The 27,167-nt window shown below is 40.1% G+C and overlaps 1 protein-coding gene across 4 annotated transcripts in view; it reads right to left on the bottom strand.

The window, feature by feature from the left end:
* VPS41 (VPS41 subunit of HOPS complex) overlaps positions 1-23,506 on the bottom strand; it is a 175,976-nt gene extending 152,470 nt beyond the window's left edge. For all 4 annotated transcript variants that reach the window (XM_032430609.1, XM_032430611.1, XM_032430608.1 and 1 more), the window contains exons 1-2: positions 23,459-23,506; positions 14,379-14,417 (exon numbers count right to left, since the gene is read on the bottom strand). In XM_032430609.1, coding sequence (XP_032286500.1) covers positions 14,379-14,417; positions 23,459-23,479 — 60 coding nt within the window. In that variant the 5' untranslated portion in view covers positions 23,480-23,506. The remainder of the gene's footprint in view (positions 1-14,378; positions 14,418-23,458) is intronic.
* Positions 23,507-27,167: the final 3,661 nt, after the last annotated feature.

Raw genomic sequence — 27,167 nt, 5'->3', positions numbered from 1 at the left:
TCCCTACTAGTTCTCTAGAGTGGCGCCACCCGTGCACCAGAGGGTCCGTTAGCAGTTTCATTACAACAGTTTTCTGCGCTGAATGAAAAGTGCTAAGGGAATAAGATCATCCAAGCACATTATTTACTGTATTTGTTTCCTATGGCTGCTGTAACAAATTATCACACTCAGTGGCTTGGAACAACAGAAATTTGGTGTCTTACAGTCCAGTACAGATACCACTGGGCAAAAATCAAGATGCCAGAAGGGCTGCATTCCTCTGGAGGCTCTAGGGGAGAATCTGTTTCCTCATCTTTTCCAGCTTCTAGAGGCCACCTGCATTCCCTGGCTATGGGCCCCCTCCTTCCTGTACCCGCAAAACCAGCAAAGGTGGGTCAAGATCTTCCCACATCACATCACTCTGGCCTCCTTTACCTCTCTCATCCACTTGTGGAGACTCTTGTGACTACAGTGGTCCTACCTGGATCATCCAGAACACTCTCCCTATTTTATAGTTGGTTGATTAGCAACCTTAATTCCATCAGCAACCTTAATTTCTCTTGCCATGTAATATAACATATTCACAGGTTCCAGGGAATGGGACACAGACATCTTTGGGGATCATTACTCTGCTTACCATTATTCTGCTTGGTAAAACAGTTCTCAGCTTGAGTCAGGAGGTCCTCGATATCTGTTTTTGACAAAGAGACCTCTCAAAGTCCTGGTTTCACCATCCCCAAAATAAGAACAGAATGCCAGTTTCATATAAATGTTGTAAGGATTCGTGAAATCAATTCATTTATTCATTCACAAGCGGCTCTGCTAGTGAGACCCCACGGATAGGGGCCCAGCCCTCATGAAAGTACCCGGCACCGAAGTAGATTAAAAATAACAAAACAGCAGCAGCAGCATGCTTAATGAATGCCTTCTCATGACATGACAAGGGCTAAATACACATTATCTCCCTAACAGCCACTCAACAAATATGTCCCTTATAAGCATTCTAGATATCACCATTTTGAGACACGCAGTATAAGAAGTTCTGAGAGCACCAAAGACATTCTGCCAACCCAATCTCTCTCGAGCCCATTCCAGTCGGGCCCCACACCACCCCCACAGCCATGAGCCACCACAGCTGCTCCTGTATCGATGGCCAATGGCCTCACCTTTGCAGATTCAAGGGTCAGTCCCTAGAGGTCCTTTTCTTACTCCTCTCCATGGCATTTGGCACAGTTGGCCACGCCCTTCTTCCTGAGATGCATTCCTCCCTCAGCTTCTCGGACACCACTCTCATTTGGCTTTCTTCCTATATCACTGGCTACTCCTTCTCAGTGCCCTTTGCTATTTCCCTTCATCTCTCAGATCTCAAAAATGCTCTAGTACCCCTCAGGTCCAGGTATCAGGCTTCTCATTTATCTGACCTCAGGCCCTAAATGATCTCATCCAGTTTCATTGTTTTAAACACCATCCAAATGCTGACTCAAAAATTCTTATCTCATGGGGTACCTGGGTGGCTCAGTTAGGTGTCTGCCTTTAGCTCAGGTCATGATCCCAGGGTCCCGGGATGGAGTCCAGCATCGGGCTCCCCCTGCTTCTCCCTCTCCCTCTGCCCCTCCCCACTGCTCATGCACACTTGCTCTCTAACAAAATCTTAAAAAAAAAAAAAAAAAAAAAACCTTTTCTTTTTTTTAAGATTTTATTTATTTTGAGAGAGAGAGCGTGCAAGTAGGGGGTGGGGCAGGCAAAGGGGGAGAGAAAATCTCAAGCAGACTCCACACTGAGTGCAGAGCCCAACATGGGGCTCGATCTCATAACCCTGAGATCATGACCTGAGCCGAAATCAAGAGCTGGACACTCAACCAACTGAGCCACCCAGGCGCACCCACCCCCCACCAAAAATTCTTATCTCCAGCCCATGCACTAGTCTTCTTTATCCAACTACATACTTGACATTTCCACTTGGATGCCTAATTGACATATCCAACTTACAATAGCCAAAATGGAACTTCTGATTTATCCTACCACCAACACCTTACCCTGAGCAGCAAAACCAGTGCTAGCCAGAGTCTTACCCTATCTCAGTTCACAACTCCACCCTTAATTCCTCTCTTTCATTTACACCCCCATGTCCTAGTCAAGAAATCTATTGGCTCTATTTCAAAAACTACCCTAAATCCTTCATCACCTCCAACTGGAGCTCTGCCAAAGCCTAATTGGTCTTGCTGCTTCCTACTTGCTGTCTCCAAGACTTTATTCAAACAGCATCCAGAGCGCTCTCACTAAAACCACAGCCTCCAATGGCTGCCCATTTTACTCCAAGTAAAAACCAAGTCCATAAATTGATTTACAGGCTCTGTGTTCTGGCCACTCACTACTTCATTTCCTAACACTCAGCCCCACTCGCATCCTCAAAGACGTCCAGCAACCCTACTTGAAGGTATTGTGTTTGCTCTTCCTTTTACCCACAAGACCTTTCTCCCATATATTTACTCAAATGTCATCTTATGAGAGGCTCTCCCTGACCACGAGGATGAAACGGCACCTCAGCCTGCTCCAGAGTCCCTTAATCCAATGTTATTTTTATCTACAACATTTATTACCACCAAATATGTAAGTTTTTGTTTACTCCTTCATCAAAGACTGGTATAGCCCAGCACCCAGAAGATAAAAGTACTCAATAAATATTTGCCGAATAAATAAAATGATCAATCAGTCCATCTTGGACTAAAATAATTTCTCTCCTAGGTAGTGAAATTATAAATTCTGTTCAAAGATATGTCATACCAGAGTCCTGTTCATCTTTTCGATCTCTAACAAATGGCAGAAGTACAGGTTCACAAATTTGCATCCGGAAAGTTTCTACTAAGTTTCCAAACATATAATTTTTATAATATATGCTTCAAAGAGAATGTTTATCCATGCCTGGGTGATGCAATAATCAGCAAAACCTGTTAATATTAATAGCTCATTAAATGAAAGAGCAAATTTTTGATCCAAAGGCTATTTGAAAGGATATATTATAACCCCATGCTCCATTTTTCTCAGCAATCAATCTCATAACAAGGTACATTACCATTTTAGTTACTAGTTGCTCTAAATTTGTTTATTAAAATTAATACATGTAAAAAATCAATTTAAGTTTCAATAAATGATTCACAATGTTCTACCCACCAGAAAAGATAAATAAATAATTTTTGTGTGATGCATTTTCTGATTAAAAAAAAGCTATCTCCTGATTTCTCACAATGACTGGTTTTCATTTTAACAAAATTGAAAAAGAACAATCCTGGTGGCTGATGCATCCAGAAGTTGCATTTTAATATTCATTTCTCATTTAACATAAATTGCATGTAGGTTTATTTTAAATAGGTTGAGCTACTTGTCCATCCACTTATTAAAATTAATATAGCTAACATATTCAAGGCATTCTGATCATGATATCTGCGAGAAGTGAGCCAGATGTGAACGGGTATCTCTTTAGGAGGCACATTTATTAATAATGGTAGCAAAAAGAAAAAGAGCAGTGACACTAATTAACTGCTATTACATGCCAGGCCCAGGCTCAGGCCCAGGGTACGGTGATTTACATGCGATCTTCACTTCAAAGGAACATACTACTGGCAGACTGAGCTTTAGTTTAGCTACTGAGTTGCGTTTGCTGGAACGCTCACCTGGTACAGAACACACTCACTACTTCTCTGTTTCATTACGCGCTCTTCTCTTTCCTCGCGGCTCCCTCCTTAGCCTGATGGTTTCCCTTGTTATTTCTCTCTTTGCTGTGCAAGTTTCATCTTGAAATGCTAGGCTAACAATCTGATGCTTCTACTGCAAAGCTCTTTGTGTGGCACACTAAACTCTTTGAAGAAAAGGTGGAATATACTTTAGAACCTATTCAAAGTAAGCCAGGTTTAAGAAAATACATCTCTCCACAAAGCAGAGCTGCTTCAGATTCCAGCTCTATGGCCAAAGTACGCCACAGCATATTGTTTCTGGTCCATTGACAGGAAAGACCCTATGGAAAATGATGACATTTCTGTAATGTTGATGCCACAACTTCTTCTCTCTGCACCACTGATTACACTCAGAAATAAGTCTGTGTTGTGTTAAGCTGTTACAATTTTGGAACTGTTACTGTGGCATAGCCGACCTCTCCTGCCTACTATAGTACCTGATAGGATTGTGGTTCATCTTAAATGAAATAATCCATGCAAGGCACTCAGCACAACACAGGGCACATAGTAAATGGACCTGGAAAAATTAAACTGATGCTTCTTCATGATTTAAATACTGTCTTCATTAAAATGTGTATTATATGAAATGAATCAGATGTTAGAATTATCTGGCAAGGATTTTAAAGCAGCCATCATAAAAGTGCTTCAATAAGCAATAATAAATTCTCTTGAAACAAATGAAATAATAGGCTATCTCAGCAAAGAAATAGAAGTTAAAAAAAAAAAAAAACACAACAAAAACCGGAAACTTTAGAACTGGCAAATAAAATAACCAAAAGAAATAACTTAGTGGATGGGCTCAACAGTACAGTGGATATGAGAGAGAACATAAACAATGAACTTGAGAACAGATCCATAGAATTTACCCAACCTGAACAAGACAGAAAACTGACTGAATACATGAACAGAGTCTCAGGGACCTGTGGAACAATAACAAAAGAGCTAACATTCAAATTACTCAAGTCCCAGAAGGAGAAGAGAGAGTGGAACTGAAAAAGTATTCAAAGAAATAATGGCTGAAAACTTTCCAAAGTTGGTGAAGGACACAATCCTACAGATTGAAGAAGCTGAGCAAACTCCAGTTAAGATAAATCAAAGAAATCCACACCAAGAGACATCATAATCATAACTGAACTTCTGGAAACTAAGGCAAAAAAGAAAAAAAAAAGTCTTGAAAGCAGCCAGGGAAACAGGACACATTATTTACGGGGAAGCATCAAGGACAACACATCTGTCATTTGAAATGACAGAGGCCAGAAGAAAATGGCAGAACATTTCTCAAGTTCTGAAAGAAAAGAACTGTCAGCCACAAAAGCTGTATTTGGTGAAAATATCCCTCAAAAATGAATGGGAAATAAAGACATTCTCAGATAAAAAACACAAGAGAATTTGTGGCTTGCACACTGACCCCTAAAGATCAAAGAAGTTTTCCAAGTAGAAAGCAGCAAAAGATAGAAGATAACAGAAGGCTTAGAACATTAAAATGAACAAAGGAATGGGTGAAAATAAGGGTAAATATAGTAAATTATGAGTTTTTAAGATAATATTTGATAGTTGAAGCAAAAAGTTTAATACCAACTCTGCTATGGTGTTAAATAAATGTAAATATTAAAACAACTGTGCTTAAAACGTGGGAACAAAAGAGGGACATAAATGAAAGTAAGGCTTTTATACTGGACCAGAAGTGGTAGGTGGTAAAATATCATGGATACCAGTAGACTGATATGTTACAGATGCATATTTTAATACCTAGAGCAACATTAAGAAAATCATACAAAGTAATACACTTAAAAAAAAAAACTATGAATAAAGTTTTAAGATAGAACCTTAAAAAAAAGTTCAATTAACTCACAGAAAGGGAAGAAATGAGAAACAAGAGAAATGAAAAGCAGAGGAAACAGCAAAAAGATGGGAGACTTAAGCCCTAACATGTCAATAATTACCTTAAATGTGAATGATCTAACCACACCAAATAAAAGACAAATTGGCAGAGTAGAAAAAGTCAATCTAAAATGTTACACACCTTATGGTTTGATTCATATAATGTGCTCAAAATGACAAAATTATGGAGAAGGAGAACAGATGGCAGAGCTGGGGGGTGGGGGGGAGGAGCTGGGGAGGGAGTGGCTGTGACCATAAAAGGGAACCTAGTGGTGAACAGTTCTGCACCTTGACTGCAGTCACGGTCACGTTACTCTTCACATGAGACAAAAGTGCACAGAACGAACACATGTATGCACACATGCACAAATGAGTGCATGTAAAACCTGTGAAATCTGAGTCAGGTCTCTGGATTGTTATCAATATTGATTTCCTGATTGTGATGCTGCACCGGAGTGATGCAAGATGTTACCCTTTGGGAACTGGGTGAAGGGTATAGAGAATCTGTTATTTCTTACAAGTGCATGTGATTCTACACTTCTCTCAACATTTAAAACTTTAAAAAAAATATCTTAAGAAAAAATTGTCTACTAGAGTTAAAAACAATTTTTGCTTTATGTAAAATCTTGGCTGAAATAAAGAGAGCAAGAAATAAACCAAACCTTTTCCCTAACTCCCTCGTTTGAGTGTGAGGTAAGGAAGGAAAGACATGCAGTCTCATTTTGAGTCCCACTGCTTTACAACCCAAAAGTTCTGCAACATTGAGACAAAAGACTACAAGAATATGTACAGAGATGGATGTGTTTTGTTAAAAAAAAAATAATAATTGCATTGTTTTGCTAAGTATGTAAGTATTCATATTTGTAAAAACTTGCAAAATGAAGGCAGATGATAGTAAATAAAGTAAGAATCACATAACCCAGTGACACTATGGTCCTGCTGTTTTTTCTATGCTTACATGAGGACTTGGGAGGATGGAAAAAAATTATATTATACCCAAAATCAGGAATCAGTAAACTACAACCAGCCCATCTAGCCAGATGCCTGTTTTTATACAGCTTTCAAGCAGGTTTTTACATTTTTATATGGTTACGTACCTATATAATATCCTCAATACTGGCTCTCTGTCTGCAAAGCTTTAAATATTTACTGTGTAGACCTTCACAGCAACAGCTTGCCAGCCTCAGCTCTCAGGGACATTTCTGTAAAATGCTTTTATCAATTATAAAGATAATACAATTTCTTTCTGGACTTTTAGCTTGTTTCCAAATTTTTATATTATAAACAAAGTTGCAATGAACACTCTTGCAGCTAAATTCTGACACACAAAGATGGATGTACTTTTCGAAGGGGATATAACTTAGTAACTAACATTTATTTAATATTTTTATAAATGTTTATAATTATTTTCTAAATAAATAACATTCTTTTATGGCAAAACATAAGTTTATTATAATTATCACTGTTATCCATAAATTAGCAAGACAATTCTCTATTCTCTGGAGAAGGCAAAGTTCAAAAATTCTGAAATTGATATTTTCGTTGAACAAGCCACAATCTGAAACATCAGCCAAAATATCATTTTATACATAGGCAGGAGTTCCAAGGGAGAATTTTTTTTTTTTAATCTTGTCCAATTCTACAAAGGCACACAGAGGAAGAGTCTGGAATAAAATTAGAGAGGTCACAGGGAAGTCGGAGGCAGTGTAACCACACAGTAGAAGACCAGGCTCTGGAGTCCAACTGCAGGATTCTAATGCATTTACCAGCGGGTGACCCTGGCATTCACCTAAACACTCTAAGTCTGTTTCTTCACCTGTAAAATAGAAGCAATAATCACAGCCAAAACTTGGGCTAGTGAATATATCTAAGGTGCCAACTGCTGTTTCCTACACTAAATGTGTTTGTTTTTGTAATAATCTTCATTATCAAAATAGTCTGAACACTGCTCATTCCACTACACCACCTTTGCTCCAAAGAGAGCTCAGAAGCTCCTCTAAAGCAAGTAACTTGTAGGATTTTAAAAATAAAATCCCAGATATTAGTTTGATCGTTTGCTTTTCTTTAAAAACATATTTAATATGAAAGCATATTATTTGTTTCAGCCTGATCAAAACCATTATAAAAGGAGTCACCAATGGACTAGAAAAGTACCACTTCAAAGGAAAAAATTGAATATAGAGATAATCAACTTCAGGTTTAAAACGTCCTTTTCCTTTAACTGCCTAAGAGTGGAGTTTAGTCAATTTCTTACAACACAGCTGAGCCAGACGCTTTGGAATCCTCTTGACTCCCCTACCGAGTTCGTCTCACATACTATCCCACGGTTCCTCTTGACTGAACTTGCGAAGCATTTCCTCTTTGTTTTCTGCTCCTGCCTAGCCCAGACCCCTACATCCCTGTTATCTCTTTAGGCACTTGCACTAGAACTTCCTGCCATGAGTCTCTCCTTCCAGTTCATCTGTCACCAGCCCCTAGCCCCACCCCCAACAATCAAGGCTTTCGCTGGCTCCCCAATGTCCATCAGATCAAGTCCAAACTGCCTGGTTTGACACATTAGTAGCTCTACCACCTCACCCTAGCTTCCTTGTCCAGCCTCATGTCCCCACCTTCCTCCACATTCCAGCCACACCGAGCGCCTCCCAGCTGGTTGGCCAAACGTGCATGCACTTTCTTTTTTTTTTTTTTATTATGTTATGTTAATCACCATACATTACATCATTAGTTTTTGATGTAGTGTTCCATGATTCATTGTTTGCGTATAACACCCAGTGCTCCATGCAGAATGTGCCCTCTTTAATACCCATCACCAGGCTAACCCATCCTCCCACCCCCCTCCCCTCTAGAACCCTCAGTTTGTTTTTCAGAGTCCATCGTCTCTCATGGTTCGTCTCCCCCTCCGATTTCCCCCCCTTCATTCTTCCCCTCCTGCTATCTTCTTCTTCTTCCTTTTTTTTTTTTAACATATATTGTATTATGTTTCAGAGGTACAGATCTGTGATTCAACAGTCTTGCACAATTCACAGTGCTCACCACAGTCCATACCCTCCCCAACGTCTCTCACCCAGCCACCCCATCCCTTCCACCCCACCCCCCACTCCAGCAACCCTCGGTTTGTTTCCTGAGATTAAGAATTCCTCATATCAGTGAGGTCATATGATACATGTCTTTCTCTGATTGACTTATTTCACTCAGCATAATACCCTCCAGTTCCATCCATGTCGTTGCAAATGGCAAGATTTCATTCTTTTTGATGGCTGCATAATATTCCATTGTATATATATACCACATCTTCTTTATCCATTCCTCTGTCGATGGACATCTTGGCTCTTTCCACAGTTTGGCTATTGTGGACATTGCTGCTATAAACATCGGGGTGCACGTACCCCTTCGGATCCCTACGTTTGTATCTTTGGGGTAAATATCCAGTAGTGCAATTGCTGGATTGTATGGTAGCTCTATTTCCAACTACATGCATGCACTTTCATCACTCAGTCTCTTCCCAAAGACTCGCCCAGCCTCTGCCTAGATTCATCTTCCATATTTAACTCTTGACAACTCCAAACGAAGCCGTTCCTGACTAATCAGCCACTCCTCTGGGCTCCTGCAGCACTCTGCCACCACCCATACCATAGCAATCGTCCCCAAGCGCTGAAAGCAGCTTAGAGCTTCAAGATGGGAATGAAGTTCTTTTGAACACATACTTCTGTGTTACGCTTTTCAAGAGTAAAACACCATTTAAGAAACAGTCTGGCTTGTCATATCAAGGCGGAATACACAGTGGATTATATATTAGAAACAAAAAATAGTAGAGGCAAGGAACACTTTAGTTATCCTACAAAATTTGCCACAACTCATTTAGTATTAACATGAAGGCAAGACCCTTAACTATGTTACCTATTAAATAACATACTTACTCTCTTGGTTGTTAATACAGTTTTGAATTTCTACTTTTTAAAAAACTTTTATTTATTGAACCAGAGAGAGAGAGATAGTGAGAGAGAGCACAAGCAGGGGGAGCGGCAGGCCAGCAGAGGGAAAGGAGAAGCAGGCTCCCTGCTTAGATCCCAGGACCCTGGGATCATGACCTGAGCCAAAGGCAGCTGCTCAACCGACTGAGCCACCCAGGCACCCCTGAATTTCTACTTTAACTGCAAAGTCAACTTAAAATTCTCAAAAGTTTTATGTGCTGACATATACACCACTGTCGATTACATTAATTATACTACACCCGGCAATTTCATTTTGTTTGGTTACAGGTTTCAAGAATAATGAAGAAAACACAGACAATTTTGAGCAGTTAATATTCCTTTCTTGAACACACAAAATGAGAAGTTGGAAGAAAACATAAGGGAAAAACTTCAATGACACTGGACGTGGCAATGATTTCTTGGATATGACACCAAGATACAGGGAGAAAAGCAAAAATAAACTCTACTACATCAAAATTTTAAAACTTCTATGCATCAAAGAATACACTCAACAGTGAAAAGGCAACCTATGGAATGGGAGGAATTATTCAAATATTGCAAACTGTATAACTGAATAGGGATATATAGAGACATAGATATATTCTTTATATATTACATTATTTATATTCTTTATATATAGTTAAATCACAACTCTATAGATCTGTATCTATATGTCAATCGTCTATCCTATTCACAAGTTGTCAAGTTACACATAAATACAATAGGTATATCTCTATCTTTATCTATCCATCCATCCATCCATCTTTATCTGATAAGGACTAACATCCAGAATATATAAAGAACTCCTCAACTCAAAAACAAAAAACAAAACAACATGATTTAAAAATGGGCAAAGGGGGCGCCTGGGTGGCTCGGTCGTTAAGCGTCTGCCTTCGGTTCAGGTCATGATCCCACGGTCCTGGGATCGAGCCCCACGTCAGGCTCCCTGCTCGACAGGAAGCCTGCTTCTCCCTCTTCCATTCCCCCTGCTTGTGTTCCCTCTCTCACTGTCTTTCTGTCAAATAAATAAATAAAATCTTAAAAAAAAAAAAAAGGGCAAAGGAATAGACATTTCTTCAAAGAAAATATGCAAATGGCTGACAAGCTTATGAAGAGATGTTTGATATCACATAAACACTAGGAAAATGAATGAAAATCACAATATCACCTCACACCTGTCAGGAAGGTTACTATAAAAACAAACAGAAAAAGAGAAAAAACAAGTGTTGGCACAGACGTGGAGAAATGAGAACCCCTGTTCATTCCTGCTGGGAACATAAAGTGGTGCAGTCTCTATGGAAAATGGTATAGCGGTCCCTCAAGAAATTAAAAATAGAATTACCATGTGATCCAGCAATTCCACTTTTGGGTACATATCCAAAAGAATTAAAAACAGTTGTCTCAAAGAGATATTTTTTAATATAAAAGTCAAAAGGTAAATGCAACTCAAGTGTCGTATCCATCAGTGGATGAACAGGTAAAATGTGGTATGGACATACTGTGGAATATTATTCAGCCTTAAAGAAGAAGGAAATTCTCTGACACATGCAACAAAATAGATGAACCTTGAGGGCATGCTGTTTAATGAAATAAGCCAGTTCCAAAAAGACCAATACTGCAAGATTCCACTAATATGAGGTATCTAGAGCAGTCAAATTCAGACACAGAAAGTAGAAGGGTGGCTGCCAGGGGGTGGTGGGGGGGGGAAGAATGGGGAGCTGTAATTTGATGGGCACAGAGTTCAGTTTTGTAAGATGAACAAGTTCTGGAGGTAGGCTGCTCAGCTATGCGAATGTACTTAACAATACTAAACTGTACACTTAAAAATGGTAAGACAGCAAGTTTTTTAAAGATTTTATTTATTTATTTAGAGAGCTCGAGCGGTGGGGAGATGGAGAGAGAGAATTTCAAGCAGACTTCACACTGAGCGTGAGCCCAACACAGGGCCTGATCCATGACTGAAATCAAGAGTCGGACGCTTACCTGACTGAGCCACTCAGGTGCCCCAAGATGGCAAATTCTATGTTATATGTATTTTACCACAATTAAAAAATTTTTAATTAAAAATGAATTTAAAAATTTTAAAAAGAAGAATTTCAGAATAACCTAACGCTAGGGTCTTCCCAGTATAAAAGCCCAGTCTAAAAGAAATGCATATTTCATAAGGGAGCAGATAAATCATTACAACTGTTGTTTGCAGAAATGGAAACTATCTGAGCACTTGAATAAAGAGGCAGAAGTACATGAAGGAAATGCCTGCCCTATAAAAGCCGAATTAACAGTGCAAAACCTACTGGGGTGATAGAGGAAGAAGAGAAAAGGTAAAATAAAGATTCTTTGGCAACAGAACAATGTCTCACAATCTCGATCCTGGATCTGGAAAGTGATTCAAACTGAGACACCAGGACAAACAGCTCCAAAGATTAGATTATAAATCAACTCACTATACTTAAAAGCCCAAACTTGGCCTATCACCAGCCTGACTCCTTTGTTAGCCCATGAACCGACTAGAAGCTGTACTATCTGGGACAGTAGCCGCTCTGGGTCCCAGAGTCTCGGGGAGTCTCTCCAAGCCTCGCAGCTGAAGCTGCAAAAGAAGCACCAGCACTACTTCTAAAATACAGGCTGAGGACCACTAGCTTTCATGGAGGGTTTCCCACGAGATGCTTCGCAAACAGCAATCTTACCTAACCCTAACCACAACCGCACACAGGAACCACATGAGGGAACTGAGGAACACAGGAGCTGGGTGTTATGCCCACGGCCACACAGCAGGTATAAAGTATAGCTGAGATATGAAGACCCGCCTCCACAGTCCCTCAGTCCCAGCCGACGCAGAAGACACCAGAGCCAGGAGGCAAAATGATGGGAAGAGCCCAGATCTGGGGGCTAGAGTTTGAACTCATTTCTCCCGTGAACCAGGTGTCTGATGTTGGACAGTCAGGTTACCTTTGGGGGTCTCAGTTCCTTTGATTTTAAAAGAACGATCTTTTCCTTTCATTTCTTTCCTGAGTGGTCAACTCTTACTTCCTCCCTTCCTAGTTTTTTGTCCACTTCTATTCTGAGTTTTAAAATTTCTGGTGGAAAGATAGTTTTTCCTATCTGCAAATGCTTGTTTAAAGACATTCAATTCATGATGGAGTGCTATGCTGCTGCTCGTTTTGGCTGAAAATGTTTGGTTCTCACTTGATTTTCTTACTATATTTTTTTGAATGGATGCTCCCTGCCATTCCAAGTCTCATATTGCCTGGACAGCTCCTACGAAGGGGATGAGGTATTTAAATGGTTTACTAGGTCTCTTAGTTACACGGGTAAATGAAGTGCATTTTCTTTAATAAGTGGTTTTGGATATGTATTTCCCCACTTATACTGAAGTTTACAGCACACCCTGTTTCCTGATTACGTTGGAGGCATGAGTTATGTGTCTTTTGTTTGCTCTCCTTATGGATCTGTTTAGTATCTGAAGGATGTGTGGAAAGATTTATTTAGGTGGCTGCCAACATCCTCCTCACCTCTGAAATGAAATTCTTGGACAGGATTCCAACACTGCAGAATTCTATACCAGTGATTCTGAGAATATGGTTAACCAGAAATCTCCAAAAATGAGAATGGTAAGCTAAACTGCTTTTCAGTATTTGATTAAACATCAACACGTATTACACCGTATCTATAAGCAAACTCTGCAGTGCCTTATCGGGAGCCCCAAAGAGAGGATCTGAGGTCCTCAGCAGTGCAAACATTAGGAACCATGCCTCTATGGCCAAACTGCAAATGCCTAACAGTGTAATATATAACATGTTCTCTAGATGAATATGCTTAAGCCTGTCTTTTCCCTGAAAAAGCAAACAAAATCCATATAATCACTATACGCAATATCAACCTAAATTTATAGACTATACTGGTTACGGTCACATTGGTGTGAATTTCCAGCAGGTTATCATAGATATTTTTTCATTCCTCTGAGCTAAATGAAATAATAAAAGGAAAAAATATGATTATCATTATTAGTCCATCCATAAAATTGTAAGTTCACTAATTTGTGTTAAACTTATATCTTATGCATACTCTTGAAAAGAAAATTTTTTTTAAAAAGCCCACCCTTATATATTACTTTATTCTCCTTAAAATATAATCTTTAGCACAACTTAGCTCCTTAATAGTTTTTCAGGTAGTTACTTTCCTTCTTATTTTATGAAATAAACTATAATTTCAATGATTTAGAAATTACACCAGTGAGCATGTCGTATTCATTAAAAGAATGAAGAAAGAATAAATATTGCAGAACCTACAGTGGTTGCATGTATGTATGTATGTATGTATGTATTTATTTATTTATTTAATGAAAGAGAGAAAGATCCCACGCAAAAGTGGTGGAGGGGGGAAGGGGCAGAGGGAGAGAGAAAATCTTAAGCAGGCTCCACACCCAGCGGGAAGCCCAACTTGGGCTTGAGATCATGACCTGAGCTGAAATCAAGAGTCAGATGCTTAACCGACTGAGCTACCCAGGGGCCCCTAAAATAATAGATTTTCTGTGTCAAGATTAGTCTGTAAAACTTTGCATCAAATTTCCCACTGCCAACACACTTCAGGTTAAATTACTATTCAAGATCAGGAGAAAGCATTCCTTTCCCTGTTCATTTAAGTCAATCCATTTAACATTTTTAAAGACAATTGTCACGTTCTTCCCCAAGGCTCAATCACCTATGGCCCTACTTTACGACCCCAGGCCCCAGCAATGTCACATTTAACAAGGCAGAACAAGGTCAAGATAACATGGTAAGCAAGAAATCCTCAGGCTCCCAAACGACCACCTTACCTCAGACTCATCTGTAGATTCTTCGAGAGACTCGGTTTCCTACAAAGCACAGAGGGGGGAAAATGGTCAGAAGGATGACAAAAGAATAAGATAAGGGAAAAGAGTTACCACATCCCCACCACCAACATCCACCTGCCTTTTCTGGGAACTATTTTGCAACTACAGTTGAAAGGACCCCACACGGCGTGACTCTCATAGGCCTCCCACAACTTTCCACATCTGGCAGGATTGAGATGGTTACTCTGGGGCCACTAAGGCCCCCGGCTCCTGCTGACCTCCCTCGAGTGGTCAGCAGGTTAACGAATGGCCCCAGGAACTGTCATGTGAGTATACAGAAGGCTCTTTCCTTCGCTAAAAATGGAAATGGGTCTGGCAAAGTAGGCTTACTGATCTTGGAAGGGAAGAGGAAACTGCCATCTCAAATTATCTGTAAGCCAATTTTTATACTGAAAAGCCCTTGTGCTATTAATCACTGTGCTATTAATCTGGTGAAGTCAAAATGATTGTCTTGCTTAAACAGCTTTTTACAAAAGAATTCCCCTAGAGTGGTACCTAACAGACATTGTGCAAACAAGCTCTATAATTTACATTCCCTCTTTAAACCATTAACCGGAAGACAAATTCTGCCATTTAACACAGTTTCCCCCTTGCTAGACAATGAATCTTGCTGCTCTGGAGAAAACAAAGCAAAAAGGGAAAAATTGACTTGATCCTGCTAATCTCTCACCTGTCCACTGAAAGAGAGAATCTGCTGATGCCACGCATCCTCAAAGAGGTCAGCAAAATGAAGATTTACTTAACGTACTTATAGATATCAATAGCAATAAAAGGTTACAACTAATATGCTGACACTGAATGTAAGCATTTTACAACAATCCATGAGATAAAGAAAGAACAAAAAAATGGGGCAAGGACATTTTAGATGTAACTAATATTTTTCAAGAAAAAAAATAAACATTTTAAAGCAAGTTAGATGCATGTATTACTCAGTGCAAGTTGTATAGCAGGATAAACACAAATCTGGTGTTTGAAAACATTTTAATTTCATTCATGGAAAATTAGGAAGAACCTGGCAGGTGGCAGGCAGCCTGTGGAATGGCGTTGTGGACAATACAGTTCCTGCTCTGAAAGGCCATCTGTAAAATGGTGTGAATGTTACCTGTACTTAAGAATTTTATTGTTGTTGTATCATTACCCACGATGAACCCAAGAATCTGCTCTAAATCCCAACGCGGCCCATTTAGTTTGAATGTTCTTCTAAGTATCAGAAAATTCTTATTAATTTGGAGCTACACTCTCTCCACAGTAACTTTTGTTCTTAGCACCAATAAGACACATAAAAAATCCAATTCTTCTACTACCTGACAGTTCTCCACAGAGTTAATGACACGTATCATGCCTGCCCTTCTAAATTGTTTTTCCTCTGTGCTAACCATCCCCAGATCCTAGTTCTCGTCCACTTACCATCCTGATCCTTCTCTTGGACACACTCCATTTATTATTAACAGTCACTATTCTGACATCTTTACTGAACATCTATTACATATATCCCCACAATGCTAAATGCTTTGCACCTAGCATCTTAGAATTTCCTAATGACCCTTGAGGTAAGAACACCGAGGCTTAAAGGCTGAACCTAATGACTTCTGACACCCTTTCCGTCCCTGACTATTCCTGAATATTAAGTTACTAACATCAGCAAAACGAGGCTTGGATAACCATGCCAATGACCTGCACCTAGATTCCTATTCCCCAACTCAAGAACTCTAGAAGGACACTGGATTACTCTTTCCAGAAAAATTCCATTAAACCTAAGGACATTTTTTTTTCTTATCTGAAATCCATTCAAATAGGCACATGGGGGAAAAGGGCAAATGTCCCATTTATGTTCTTCTTTAAAACAAAAGCATAAGTCCCAACCCAGCAATTTCAACCAAAAACTCAAAATCAAATTATACTCTTGCTCTGTACCAAAAAGCATGCAGTGCCAGCATCTGACACCATGAGGCATGCAGCTCTCAGAAAACTGAGCCTTCGGGGAAAACCAGGCTGTCAGAGAAGCTTCCTGTGGCTGCTGGTATCAATGAGAATATTTACTCCAAGACACTCTCAAACTGACCCCCGGCACCAGCACAAATCTCCCAGACGTAGCTGTGGCCTCAAAAAAAAAAAAAAAAAAAAAGAATCACACTTTTGTCCACAATCCTCCCAATGCAATGCATGAGTGCCTTCAGGAATCAGCCTGGCCTGCTATTTCTTAGCTTCAGCCACTCAGTAAGCCCCTCTGCTTAATGTTCTAGAGACTGAGGGGCAAACCAGAAGACAGGAAGTAAATGTCTCAGTGACAGATCCAAAAGCTAGGCTCAACAGTGAGGAAGGTTACAATTCAGAGTCAGTGGTTTTCAAACATTTTTTAACTTCACACTATCTTTTAAAGAACTTCAAATCCTGGGGGCGCCTGGGTGGCTCAGTTGGCTAAGCGACTGCCTTCGGCTTAGGTCATGATCCTGAAATCCCAGGATCGAGTCCCGTAACGGGCTCCCTGCTCAGCCGGGAGTCTGTTTCTCCCTCTGACCCTCCCCCATCTCGTGCTCTCTCTCTCTCTCATTCTCTCTCACAAAGAACTTCAAATCCTGAAAATATAAGTTACAAAACTGGGCTGTTCTCTAAGTGAAATAAACCGACACATATTGTAGATTCCACTGATATGAGACAGAAAATAGAATAGACTAGGGGCTGGGGAGGGGAGTGATGGGGGGTTAGTTGGACTTAAATGGACTTAATGCTACTGAATCATACACTTAACAATGGTTAAAGTGGTAAATATTATGTATATTTTACCACAATAAAAAAAATGCGCTGTTCTGTTTGAAGCAAACATGATGAGCTAGAAGGCACAGAGTGATGTAAATGTGGAGCTGGACAAAATCTGGGCAACAGCTGAAAGCTAAACTCAACTTCTTTTGCAAACCAATCCCTTAAATTCAATCACATATCCAACAATCCCGGTGCCTTGACGTGTGACCACTTGAATCTATACACTGTTGTGGGGGGGGGGGGGGGCGGTGCGCAGAATTTGGGGGAGAAATGGAGGCTGGAACCCAAGGGAGGCCAGCCCGATGTCTGCAGGATGAAGAAACAGAGCAGAGACCAGGCCCCAGGAAATCAGCCTGGCTTGGGGATAGACCTGAAACACTCAACTCTGCAATGCCACCTTCTCTCCTTCCCAACAGAATGTGTGACACAGCTAAGCTTAATGAAAGACAGGGTGAGAGAGATCCCAATGTCGGACACAGGCAGAAATAAGAGGATATATTTATGTGACACAGATCTGATAACCCTATCATCGAGACCTCTATTTCAAAAAGCTCAAAGAAGCTGTGGCCAGTTTGGGGCACTCAGGACTAGGCTGGTTGAGTAGGAAAGATGAAAGAGTACCTGGGGAGTGGACAAGAGTGGGCAGACTCAGGGTACCAACCCCGTTGAGCCCCCCAGGCTTAGCTACTGTACTCATTGTAGTCTGCAAAGGAAGGAAAACCTGGATGTCTGCTCAGGGTGGAAAAAGGGACCAGCTAGGTGACCTAGTGACCCAGTGCCAAATCTGACTTTTGCATCACAATCACATAAACTCAGTTTGGGGAATTGGCTAATACCCAGGCAAATGCTCCCATCTTCACAGATTCTGATGCAGTAAGTCTAAATTAGAGCTTAGAATCACAAGCATTTGGTAACAAAAACACTGAGGAAGGAACCAAGTTCCCAGAAGAAACAAAGGCAAGGGTGACTGAACAGCCAAGAATGGGGAGCTGCATGAAACACAGAACCCCAGACCTGAGGAGTGCTCCCTCCCTAAGGTGGTAACGTGGGTACTAGAGAGACCACAAATAATCAGCTGGTGACACTGGCCTTCAGCCAGCCAGCCTAGACAAAGAGGAGGGGAAAAACCCATAAGGCAATAAGTGCGTCCAGCTAATTGGTGAGTACAATTTAGTTTCATGATGGTAAAGAGTGGATCCTCTGAAAATTTCTCTGATCCTGTGTTTTTGCAAACTCTGGTTTGGGGCTTTGTTTCTTCTTTAGTTATTAGTGAAGTTGCTTTTAGAAGATCTTGATCAAACTGTAAAAAAAAAAGAGAGAGAGAGAGAGAGAATACTGCATACTTGAGCAAAGCCCAAGTTTGGATAATAAACTGTTGTCCGACAGAAGACACTTTGAGTTGGCCACTTTAACATACTTCATCTCATTTCATACTCACAAGGGTTCTGGAGAGTAAATGCCCCAGCTTGCAGGCAAGAGAACTGAGGCAAATATTTGTTGGTCTGACTTTTATTTTACACACGGGGCACAATCACATGGGAGTATACGTGCTCATGAACGGCCATCTGATAATAAGTATGCTCTACGATAAGGATAACATTTCCCCAAATTCTAAAATGTGGAGGGAAAATCCAAAAAAGAAACGCTACTCTCTTAAGGAACAGGTGGTCTGACTGATCAAATATTTTAATAGACTAGGTTCCCTGATGGTTGGTTGGAAAGATGAACGGGTACCTGGGGGGATGGCAGAGTACAAAATGTAAGAAATGTAATCTATAATACATTTGAATTGGTAACTTTCAAAAGTTTCAAGGTAAGGGCACCTGGGGGGCTCAGTCGTTTAGTGTCTGCCTTCGGCTCAGGTCATGATCCCAGGGTCCTGGGATCGAGCCCCGCATCAGGCTCCCTGCTCAGGGGGGAGCCTGCTTCTCCCTCTCCCACTCCCCCTGCTTGTTCCCTCTCTCGCTCTCTCTCTGTCAAATAAATAAATACAATCTTAAAAAAAAAAAAAGTTTCAAGTTAAGATAAAACAACACGAATTCTACTGCATCTTACTCATAATTTGACATTTTCAATTCAGAAGGCTCTTCTCCCCCTAATGAATTCATTTAAACACTTTATTAAGCACCTAGTACCTGCAAAGCACTAGCCTTCTGAGAGATACAGACATGAGTAAGCTCTGTCCTTATTCTTGAGGACTCAGCAATCTGTAGTAGAGAGAAGACAAATACACAAACAACCAGACTTCAAGCAGAATGTTATCCATAACAGAGGTATGAACAAATACTGCTGGGCATCTGTGATAATGAAGGTCAACTATAAATCATTTTAAAGCTAAGTAAAACTGCTGTTTAGAAGATTTCCAGGCAGAATATAAGGTATTAGCCCTTTCTGTGAACTATAAAATATATATGTAGTTATTTCTGCAAACTACCTTCAGCATTCTCAGCATAAACAAAGATTTCCCAATGACAAAAAAATGTTCAATCATATCCAAAAAAGTGATTTTCTAGTTTGAGAGCCTATGAACTACTTCACATTATGTTAATTCAGTACAGATCTTACTATTTTGGTTCTTTCTAAAATTAAAGGGGGAAAAAAACAATCACCAAAGAATACAATGCTCAGAAAAGTTAAGAGGAGAGATTTAGTTTTGTCTTGCTCATCATAAAGGGCTGCTTGCTTGTATTTACAGTGCATGATGCCAAGGTAAAAAACTTCCTTTGACCTAACCCGTCATCGTAGCTAATTTTAATACACATCTCAGTTCTTTTTTTTTTTTTTTAAAGATTTTATTTATTTATTTATTTGACAGAGAGAGACATAGCGAGAGAGGGATCACAAGCAGGGGGAGTGGGAGCGGGAGAAGCAAGCTTCCTGCTGAGCAGGGAGCCTGATGCGGGGCTTGATCCCAGGACCCCGGGATCATGACCTGAGTCGAAGGCAGATGCCCAACGACTGAGCCACCCAGGTGCCCTGCACATCTCAGTTCTTAAAGCGTTCTGGAGGGAAAAAATATGTCAAGATTTTCTAAAAGGTTCAAAGTGGCAGAACAGAAAAATTAGCAAACTTATTTAACTCCAATTTTGTGCACTTTTAGCCTTCAAAAAACTGTATACAAGAGGCCAGATTTTATTTTTATTTTATTTTTTTTAAGATTTTTTTATTTATTCACTCAAGACACAGGGATACAGAGAGACAGAGAGAGAGAGCACGAGCAGGTGGAGAGGCAGAGGAAGAAGCAGGCTCCCCACTGAGCCAGGAGCCGGACGTGGGGCTCGATCCCAGGACCCTGGGATCATGACCCGAGCCAAAGGCAGATGCTTAACCATCTCAGCCACCCAGGCTCCCCAAGAGGCCAGATTTTAATGGCTTCCTTACTGTGAAATGCACAAATCAAGCAGGGTGAGAAAAGTCTAACCATTTTTATTTTTATTTATTTTTTTTTTTTTTTAAAGATTTTTTTTTTAATTTATTTGACATAGAGAGAGGGAACACAAGGAGGGGGAGTAGGAGAGGGAGAAGCAGGCTTCCAGCTGAGCAGGGAGCCCGATGCGGGGCTCAATCCCAGGACGCTGGGATCATGACCTGAGCTGAAGGCAGAAGCTTAACCGTCTGAGCCACCCAGGCACCCCAAGTCTAACCATTTTTAATCTATAAAGGACTGATACTATAGGTACAATTATTTACTAGCTTTAAAAAATAAACAGGACTTTTGGTGAATGTTTGCTTCTTTCTGCAACTGACAAAATATTGGTCTTTTTGAGAATGATACTGATAGGGGGATGAATGCCTACTCTAACTGTATGCAGACTGTTAAAGTGTCAAAGGCGAAATTACAACTTGAAGGACATTTATTAAGGTGATAAGGGCTCATTCTATTTCATAAAGTAAAAATAATAATAATAAATAAATAATTAGAATTAAGTTCTTAAGTATTTTTTAAAAGATGGAATGGGGTATTCTAGTGAAAAACTGTGAGCTTTGGCGATAGAAAACTGGAGGTTTATTACAGATACAAGCCTGAATAAGTTACTTTAGGTGTCTGAATTTCCATTTGCTTATGTGTAAAATTCAATCATTTAACACATATTGTGACACTATTCTAGGTATCAGGCAAACAGCAGTGAACAAATCCTTGCCATCCTGAAGCTTACATTCTAATGGGGAGAATATACAGAAATGAACACAAAAACATACAGAACAAATAAACAAATTTTAAAACATCCTATGTCAGATGGTGACGAGTATTAAGTGTTAAGAAGGAAAATAATGCAAGAAAGAGGTTTCAAAGAATGATCAAAGAAGATCTCACTGAAAAAGATAACACTTGGACAAAGACATGAAGGAACTGAGGGAGAAAGCCCTATAGATTATCTGGGGTCAAAAAAGGGGTGCAGCATGAGCAAAGGCCCTGAGGTAGAAACATGCCAGCCTGTTGAAGGAACATTAAGAAAGCCACGTATAGCTGATGCCCAGTGACAGAAGGAAAGCAGAGAAGAGTAGTGGAAAATGAAGAGAAAAGGGAGAAGGAGCATCTGGGGCAAGGTCCTATAGGACAACTCAGGTATTCTAAAGGAGTCTGGCTTTTCCTCAGAGCACAACAGGAAGCCATTAGAAGGTCTGGAACATAGGAGGTGCCTTGTCCTGACTTATATATCAGAATAAACATTTACCATACAGAATTCTTTTGTGAGGACCAAATGTGACGTGAAGGGTTTACACTGAAAAGTGCTATAAAAATTCAGAGCATTCTTATTATATCACTAACATTCTATGTGTGCTTTTTACATCAGACAGCTTTGCCAAACTTCTCTTCTACACAAAACAGTAGTAAACAAATACTAAGAGCAACTTTCTCCACTTCTACTACCTTGTATCTAAGATCTTGGCTTTTTGCTTTTAAATCAAACTACAAATAAGCTATATTTCAACCTGAAAGACCAACAGTGTGAAAACCAATCTTACCACTATCATCAAACCTAGCAATGACTCATGAAATTACATGTGCTTAAGGAGCATTTTTCCTTTGAAATGACTGGATCGGAAAAGGGAGGCTTCAGTGGTTGGTAGCAACACTCCTGTTATCACAATGACCACCCAAACCAAATTTCTACCTTATTTCTTAATTACTAATATATATCAAATGTACCGAGGGCAAATTTTCATTATGTAAATTAAGTATGTTACAAATGGTACAAATTATCAACTAAACTTCTTTTGTTATGGTACAGCTCATCATAAATCACCTTTTAGAGGCAATTATGGAAACTGATGACCCTGTTAATTTGTAAGGAAAAACACTGACAACCTGAAATGACCCTGGAAATGGAAAAATAAGGTATTTCCTCACATTCTGGCCTTTGTCTGCACTTTTCTGTCTTCTTGATACCATTTTTTCGTTTCAACAAACTGTATGCAGTTTGACTACCACTATTGCCTGTAGGAAAATAACTCTAACGCCATCACTAACAACTTCTCTCAACTCAAGCGCCTCATTGCCAAGTGTGGACTGGCTCTGCCATCTGATGTTCTGCCTGCCAGCAACAAATACTCTCATGTAACTTTTACTGACCCCAACTTTTACTAAGCACTCTAACTGTTGTACTAACTTATTCTACATTATACCAGTCTCTGAGAACGTTACTCTTACATCTCCAACTTATATTTAAAGTTAAATAGCCCAATGTCACATATTAAGAAAGAGAACCAGCACTGGAGCCTAGATATTTTTGCTCCAGAACAAATGCACTTAACCAGTGCTGCACACCATAAGTGACTTAGCTTTGTACCTAAAAACAATAGGTACGAAACAAAACTCATCATCTACTCTCTCCTAGCCAGCCCTTTTACAAATCAACTCTAACTGCCTTAACTTCGACTGGAAAGGAACTTAAATTTCAGTCACCTGGCCTCAAAATTCAAGCCATCGCTTACGCTTCCCCAAGGGCAGTCAGTCCCTGGGACAGCCAGGCTGCCTTCAAGCCAAAATTTCACGGAGGACAGGCCACAAAGGCGGCGGCAAACGAAGGCCGCCTCACGAAACCCAGGGGTGTGTCGGAGCGCTCCCCCCCGCCCCCGGCCCACGGTGTCAGCCATCCCACCCGCCTCTCTGCTCCCCGAAATGGACTTTCGCCAGCCGCGCGCCCGGCTGTGGGCCTCCCTCGCCCTCCCACAGCTCCGCACCCCCGCACGCTCCGCTCCAAGCCCCGACCGCCTCACCCGCACCTCTCACCCCCTCGCCTAGCAGTTTCAGCCTTTACCTGCTCCTCTGCTTCCGCCATGGTGCCGCCGGGGAGTCACATGACAGACCCGGAAATGAGAGAAACCGAGACACTGGGGCCCAGGGACTGCTGGGAAATGTAGTTTCAGCAGCATCTGACCCCCGTGTCTTTTCCAGCTGATGAGCCTGTTGCAACGGCCTCATCTCTCTGCTTCTGACTCTCCAAGCTCAGTGGAGCTGTGCTATGTGGAATTTGAACAGAACCATTGTTAATTCCATGATTTATTTTATTGTCGTTCTTACTGGTCCCATGATTGTGATATTAGTTACTAATATTTATTATATATCAAGCCCTGGGGTTATAGTTTTGCATGAATTTTCTCATTTAATCCTTCCAGCAATCCCTAGTGTTTTCCCCATTTATAGAGGAGAACACTATGGCTCAGAGGTCACACAGCTTCTGAGAGGCAGAATACAGTTCGAATTTGGCAGTGTCTAATGCCAAAGACTCTGTGATTAGCAAATGCTGTTTAGTCTACAATTGTTCTTGTCCTTTTTAAAAAATATATTAAGTGAATATAAACATAAGTCAGTCTTTGCAGTGGAGAACCAGATAAAAATTTATACTTCAAAAATATTTGGTTAGCTTGGACTGCTTGCTGCTTTAAATTGACATCTTCTTTTGGCATCTGGACATAGAAATTGAAAAAAAAATCTCTGTTGTTCCATTAAATTAACTGTTAAACTTTTATTGAATCTATTCTATAGTTAAATATGTAAGATAGAATATAAATTTGTCCTTGGTAAAATCTGTAAAACCATTGTATTTGTTTCATCCTCTCCATGTTTCTGGACATTATGAACTCTCCTTCTTAATCCTCAGAAATTTGTGATATCTTGTCCAAAAACAGACATTTTCTTGTTTCCAGTCATCTCCAGGAGCCTATAACTAGCAAAAAATACCACAAATTGTCATTTGTGGTGGGTGCCCGGTGCCCCTTTTGCCTCCTGTGACCTAGAAGAAAATCATAAAAGGAGGTCTCTAACTGTAGCCTGGTCAACCCATGATTCCCGTGGCCTCATGTGAGACACTTGTGTTTTCCCCAGGGTTTAAATGGCCTTAGCTCAACCCTCTTCCCCTAACCCTTGCTGGGGTCCCTCTCCCAGTCTGCTGATCCCTCAGTCACAAAGGAATGATGAAAGACCAACTCAAGGCCTTTATGTATCCATAGCCAAGCACCAAGTACCCTAAGTTTTGACCTTTCCAATCTGAGAGTTTCTAAGATCTCCTGCAAAGCAGCTCGAACCCAAACATTGCTCTCAAGTTCCATTACTTCAAGTCCCACAAGAACACTTATACAGACCAAAAAGATGTGGAAGCCCTTGGTTCAGTCTCCACAGGAAAAAGAAATAAGCCTAGGCCTTCTACTTTTCTGATTTTTCTAACAAACTGTAATTTTGTCTTTTTCCAGTATGATCTGGACTCACCCATAAAACTCTAGTGGGTCTGATTGAAGATATAGCCAAAGTTTACTGCAGATTTTCCTCTGCTCTCTCAAACCTCAGAGACTCCGGATTCCCCAAGTCTGTTCCCATTCAGTGTACTGTCTCGACTATAATAAAATACGAGCATTGGATCTTCTGTTTCCTCTTGGACCAACTAGAAAGTGAAGAGACATGGATACAGAGTGGTGAACTAGCAGAAGAAACCCACTACAGGCTACCAGGTTCACACTGTGCCGTGGGCAAGATGAAACTCACATGTGACCTCAGAGCCCCAAGTTTTCTCCTGTGAAATGAGAGGTTTGGCTACCTTGTCTAAGAGATCCTCTCACCTCCTGCTACTGAAAGTGTGGTCCATAGACCAGCAGCATCAATATCACCTGGGAGCTTGTTAGAACTGAAGAGTTTAGGGCCCCTCCAAAGATCTAGAGGCAAAAGCTGGGCTTAAATAATATCCCTAGGGGAAATATATGTACATTAGAGTCTGAGAAATGCTCAGCCCAACAGTCTTTCATTGTATGGCAAATCACCTGCTTTTTCTTGCCCATCATCTGTCCATCCTCCTACCTTTGAACTGTGGAGGTGAAGGTAAGAGTAAACATTTTTCTCAAACGCACATGGAAAATTCATCAAGATAGACCACATTCTTGGCCATAAGACACACCTTAACAAATTCAAAAGATCAGAAATCATAAAACTTCTCCTCACAGACCACAATGGGATTAAACTAGAAATCAATAGCAGAAAGATGACTGGAAAATCATAAATACATAGAGCTTAAACAAGGCACTTCTAAATAGCACATAGGTCAAAAAATAATTCTTGAGAAATATTTTTAAATGTTTTGAACTAAATAAAAATGAAAACACAACTTATCAAAATTTGTGGCATGCATTAAAAGCAGTGTTTAGAGGGGAATTTATAGCATTGAATGCATACATTTAAAAAAAAGAGAGAGATCTAATATCAATAACCTAAGTTTCCATATTGGGGAACCAGCAAAAGATAAGCAAATTAAATCAAAGTAACCAGAAGAAAAATAGTAAGAATTAGAGCAGATCAATGAAATTGAAAACAAAAAATCAATTGAGAATATCAACAAAATCAAAAGCTGGTTCTACGAAAATATCAGCAAAATCAATAAAGAGGCTAATTAAGAAAAAGAGAGGACATAAATTACTAATCTCAGAAATGAAAGAGAGGACATCAAATACAGATTCTGTGTACTTTGGAAGGATAATAAAGGAATACTGTAAATAGCTTTATGGCCACAAATTTGATAATCTAGATGAAATGGACCAGTTCCTTGAAAGATACAATCTGCCAAAAGCACCCAAGAGGAAATAGACAATGTTTTAGCTGTATCTATTAAAAAAAATCAAATCAGGGGCATCTGAGTGGCTCAGTCCATTAAAGGTACGACTCTTGATTTCAGCTCAGGTCATGATCTCAGGGTCATGAGGTCCAGCCTCACCACTGGGCTCTGAGCTGGGTGTGGAGCCTGCTTGGGATTCTCTCTCTCCCCCTCCCCTTGCCCTTCCCCCATCTCTCTCAAAAAAATAAAATAAAATAAAATCAATAATTAAAAGCCTTTCAAAAGGCCTAGATGTGTTCACTGGTGAATTATATCAAAAATTTACAGGAGAAACTATGTCAATTCTCTACAGTCTCTTTCAGAGGATAGAAGCAGAGGGAATACTTCCTAACTCATTCTATGAGGCCAGCATTGCTCTAAAACCAAATGAGACAAAAACATTATAAGAAAACTACAGACCAATATCTCTCATGAACACAAATTCAAAAATCCTCCACAAAATATTAACAAATTGAATAAAAAAATGTATAAAAACATTATAGACCATGACCAAGTGGGATTTATCTCAGCTTTGCAAGACTGGTTAATATTCAAGAATCAATTAATGTAATCCATCAAATCAACAGACTAAAAAAGAAAAAATCACATGATCATATGAATAGATACAGAAATACCCACTCATGATGAAAAGTCTTGGTAAGCTAGAAATAGAGGGAACCTTCTCAAGTTGATAAAGACTATATACGAAAAAACCTGCAGCTAACATAATACTCAACAAGGAGAAACTCAAAGCTTTCCCACTAAGACCAAGTGCAAGACAAAGATGTCCCCTCTCAACACTTTGTTTCAACACCATTTTGGAAGTCCTCGCTAATGCAACAAGGCAAAAAAAAAAAAAAAAAAAAAAAGGAAATAAAAATATACAGATTGA

This window comes from Phoca vitulina, unplaced genomic scaffold (assembly GCF_004348235.1).
Source record: "Phoca vitulina isolate PV1807 unplaced genomic scaffold, GSC_HSeal_1.0 scaffold44, whole genome shotgun sequence".
NCBI classification, from domain to species: domain Eukaryota; kingdom Metazoa; phylum Chordata; class Mammalia; order Carnivora; family Phocidae; genus Phoca; species Phoca vitulina.
Note: the sequence above shows the minus strand (reverse complement) of the source record. Positions and strands in the feature narration are given on the sequence as shown.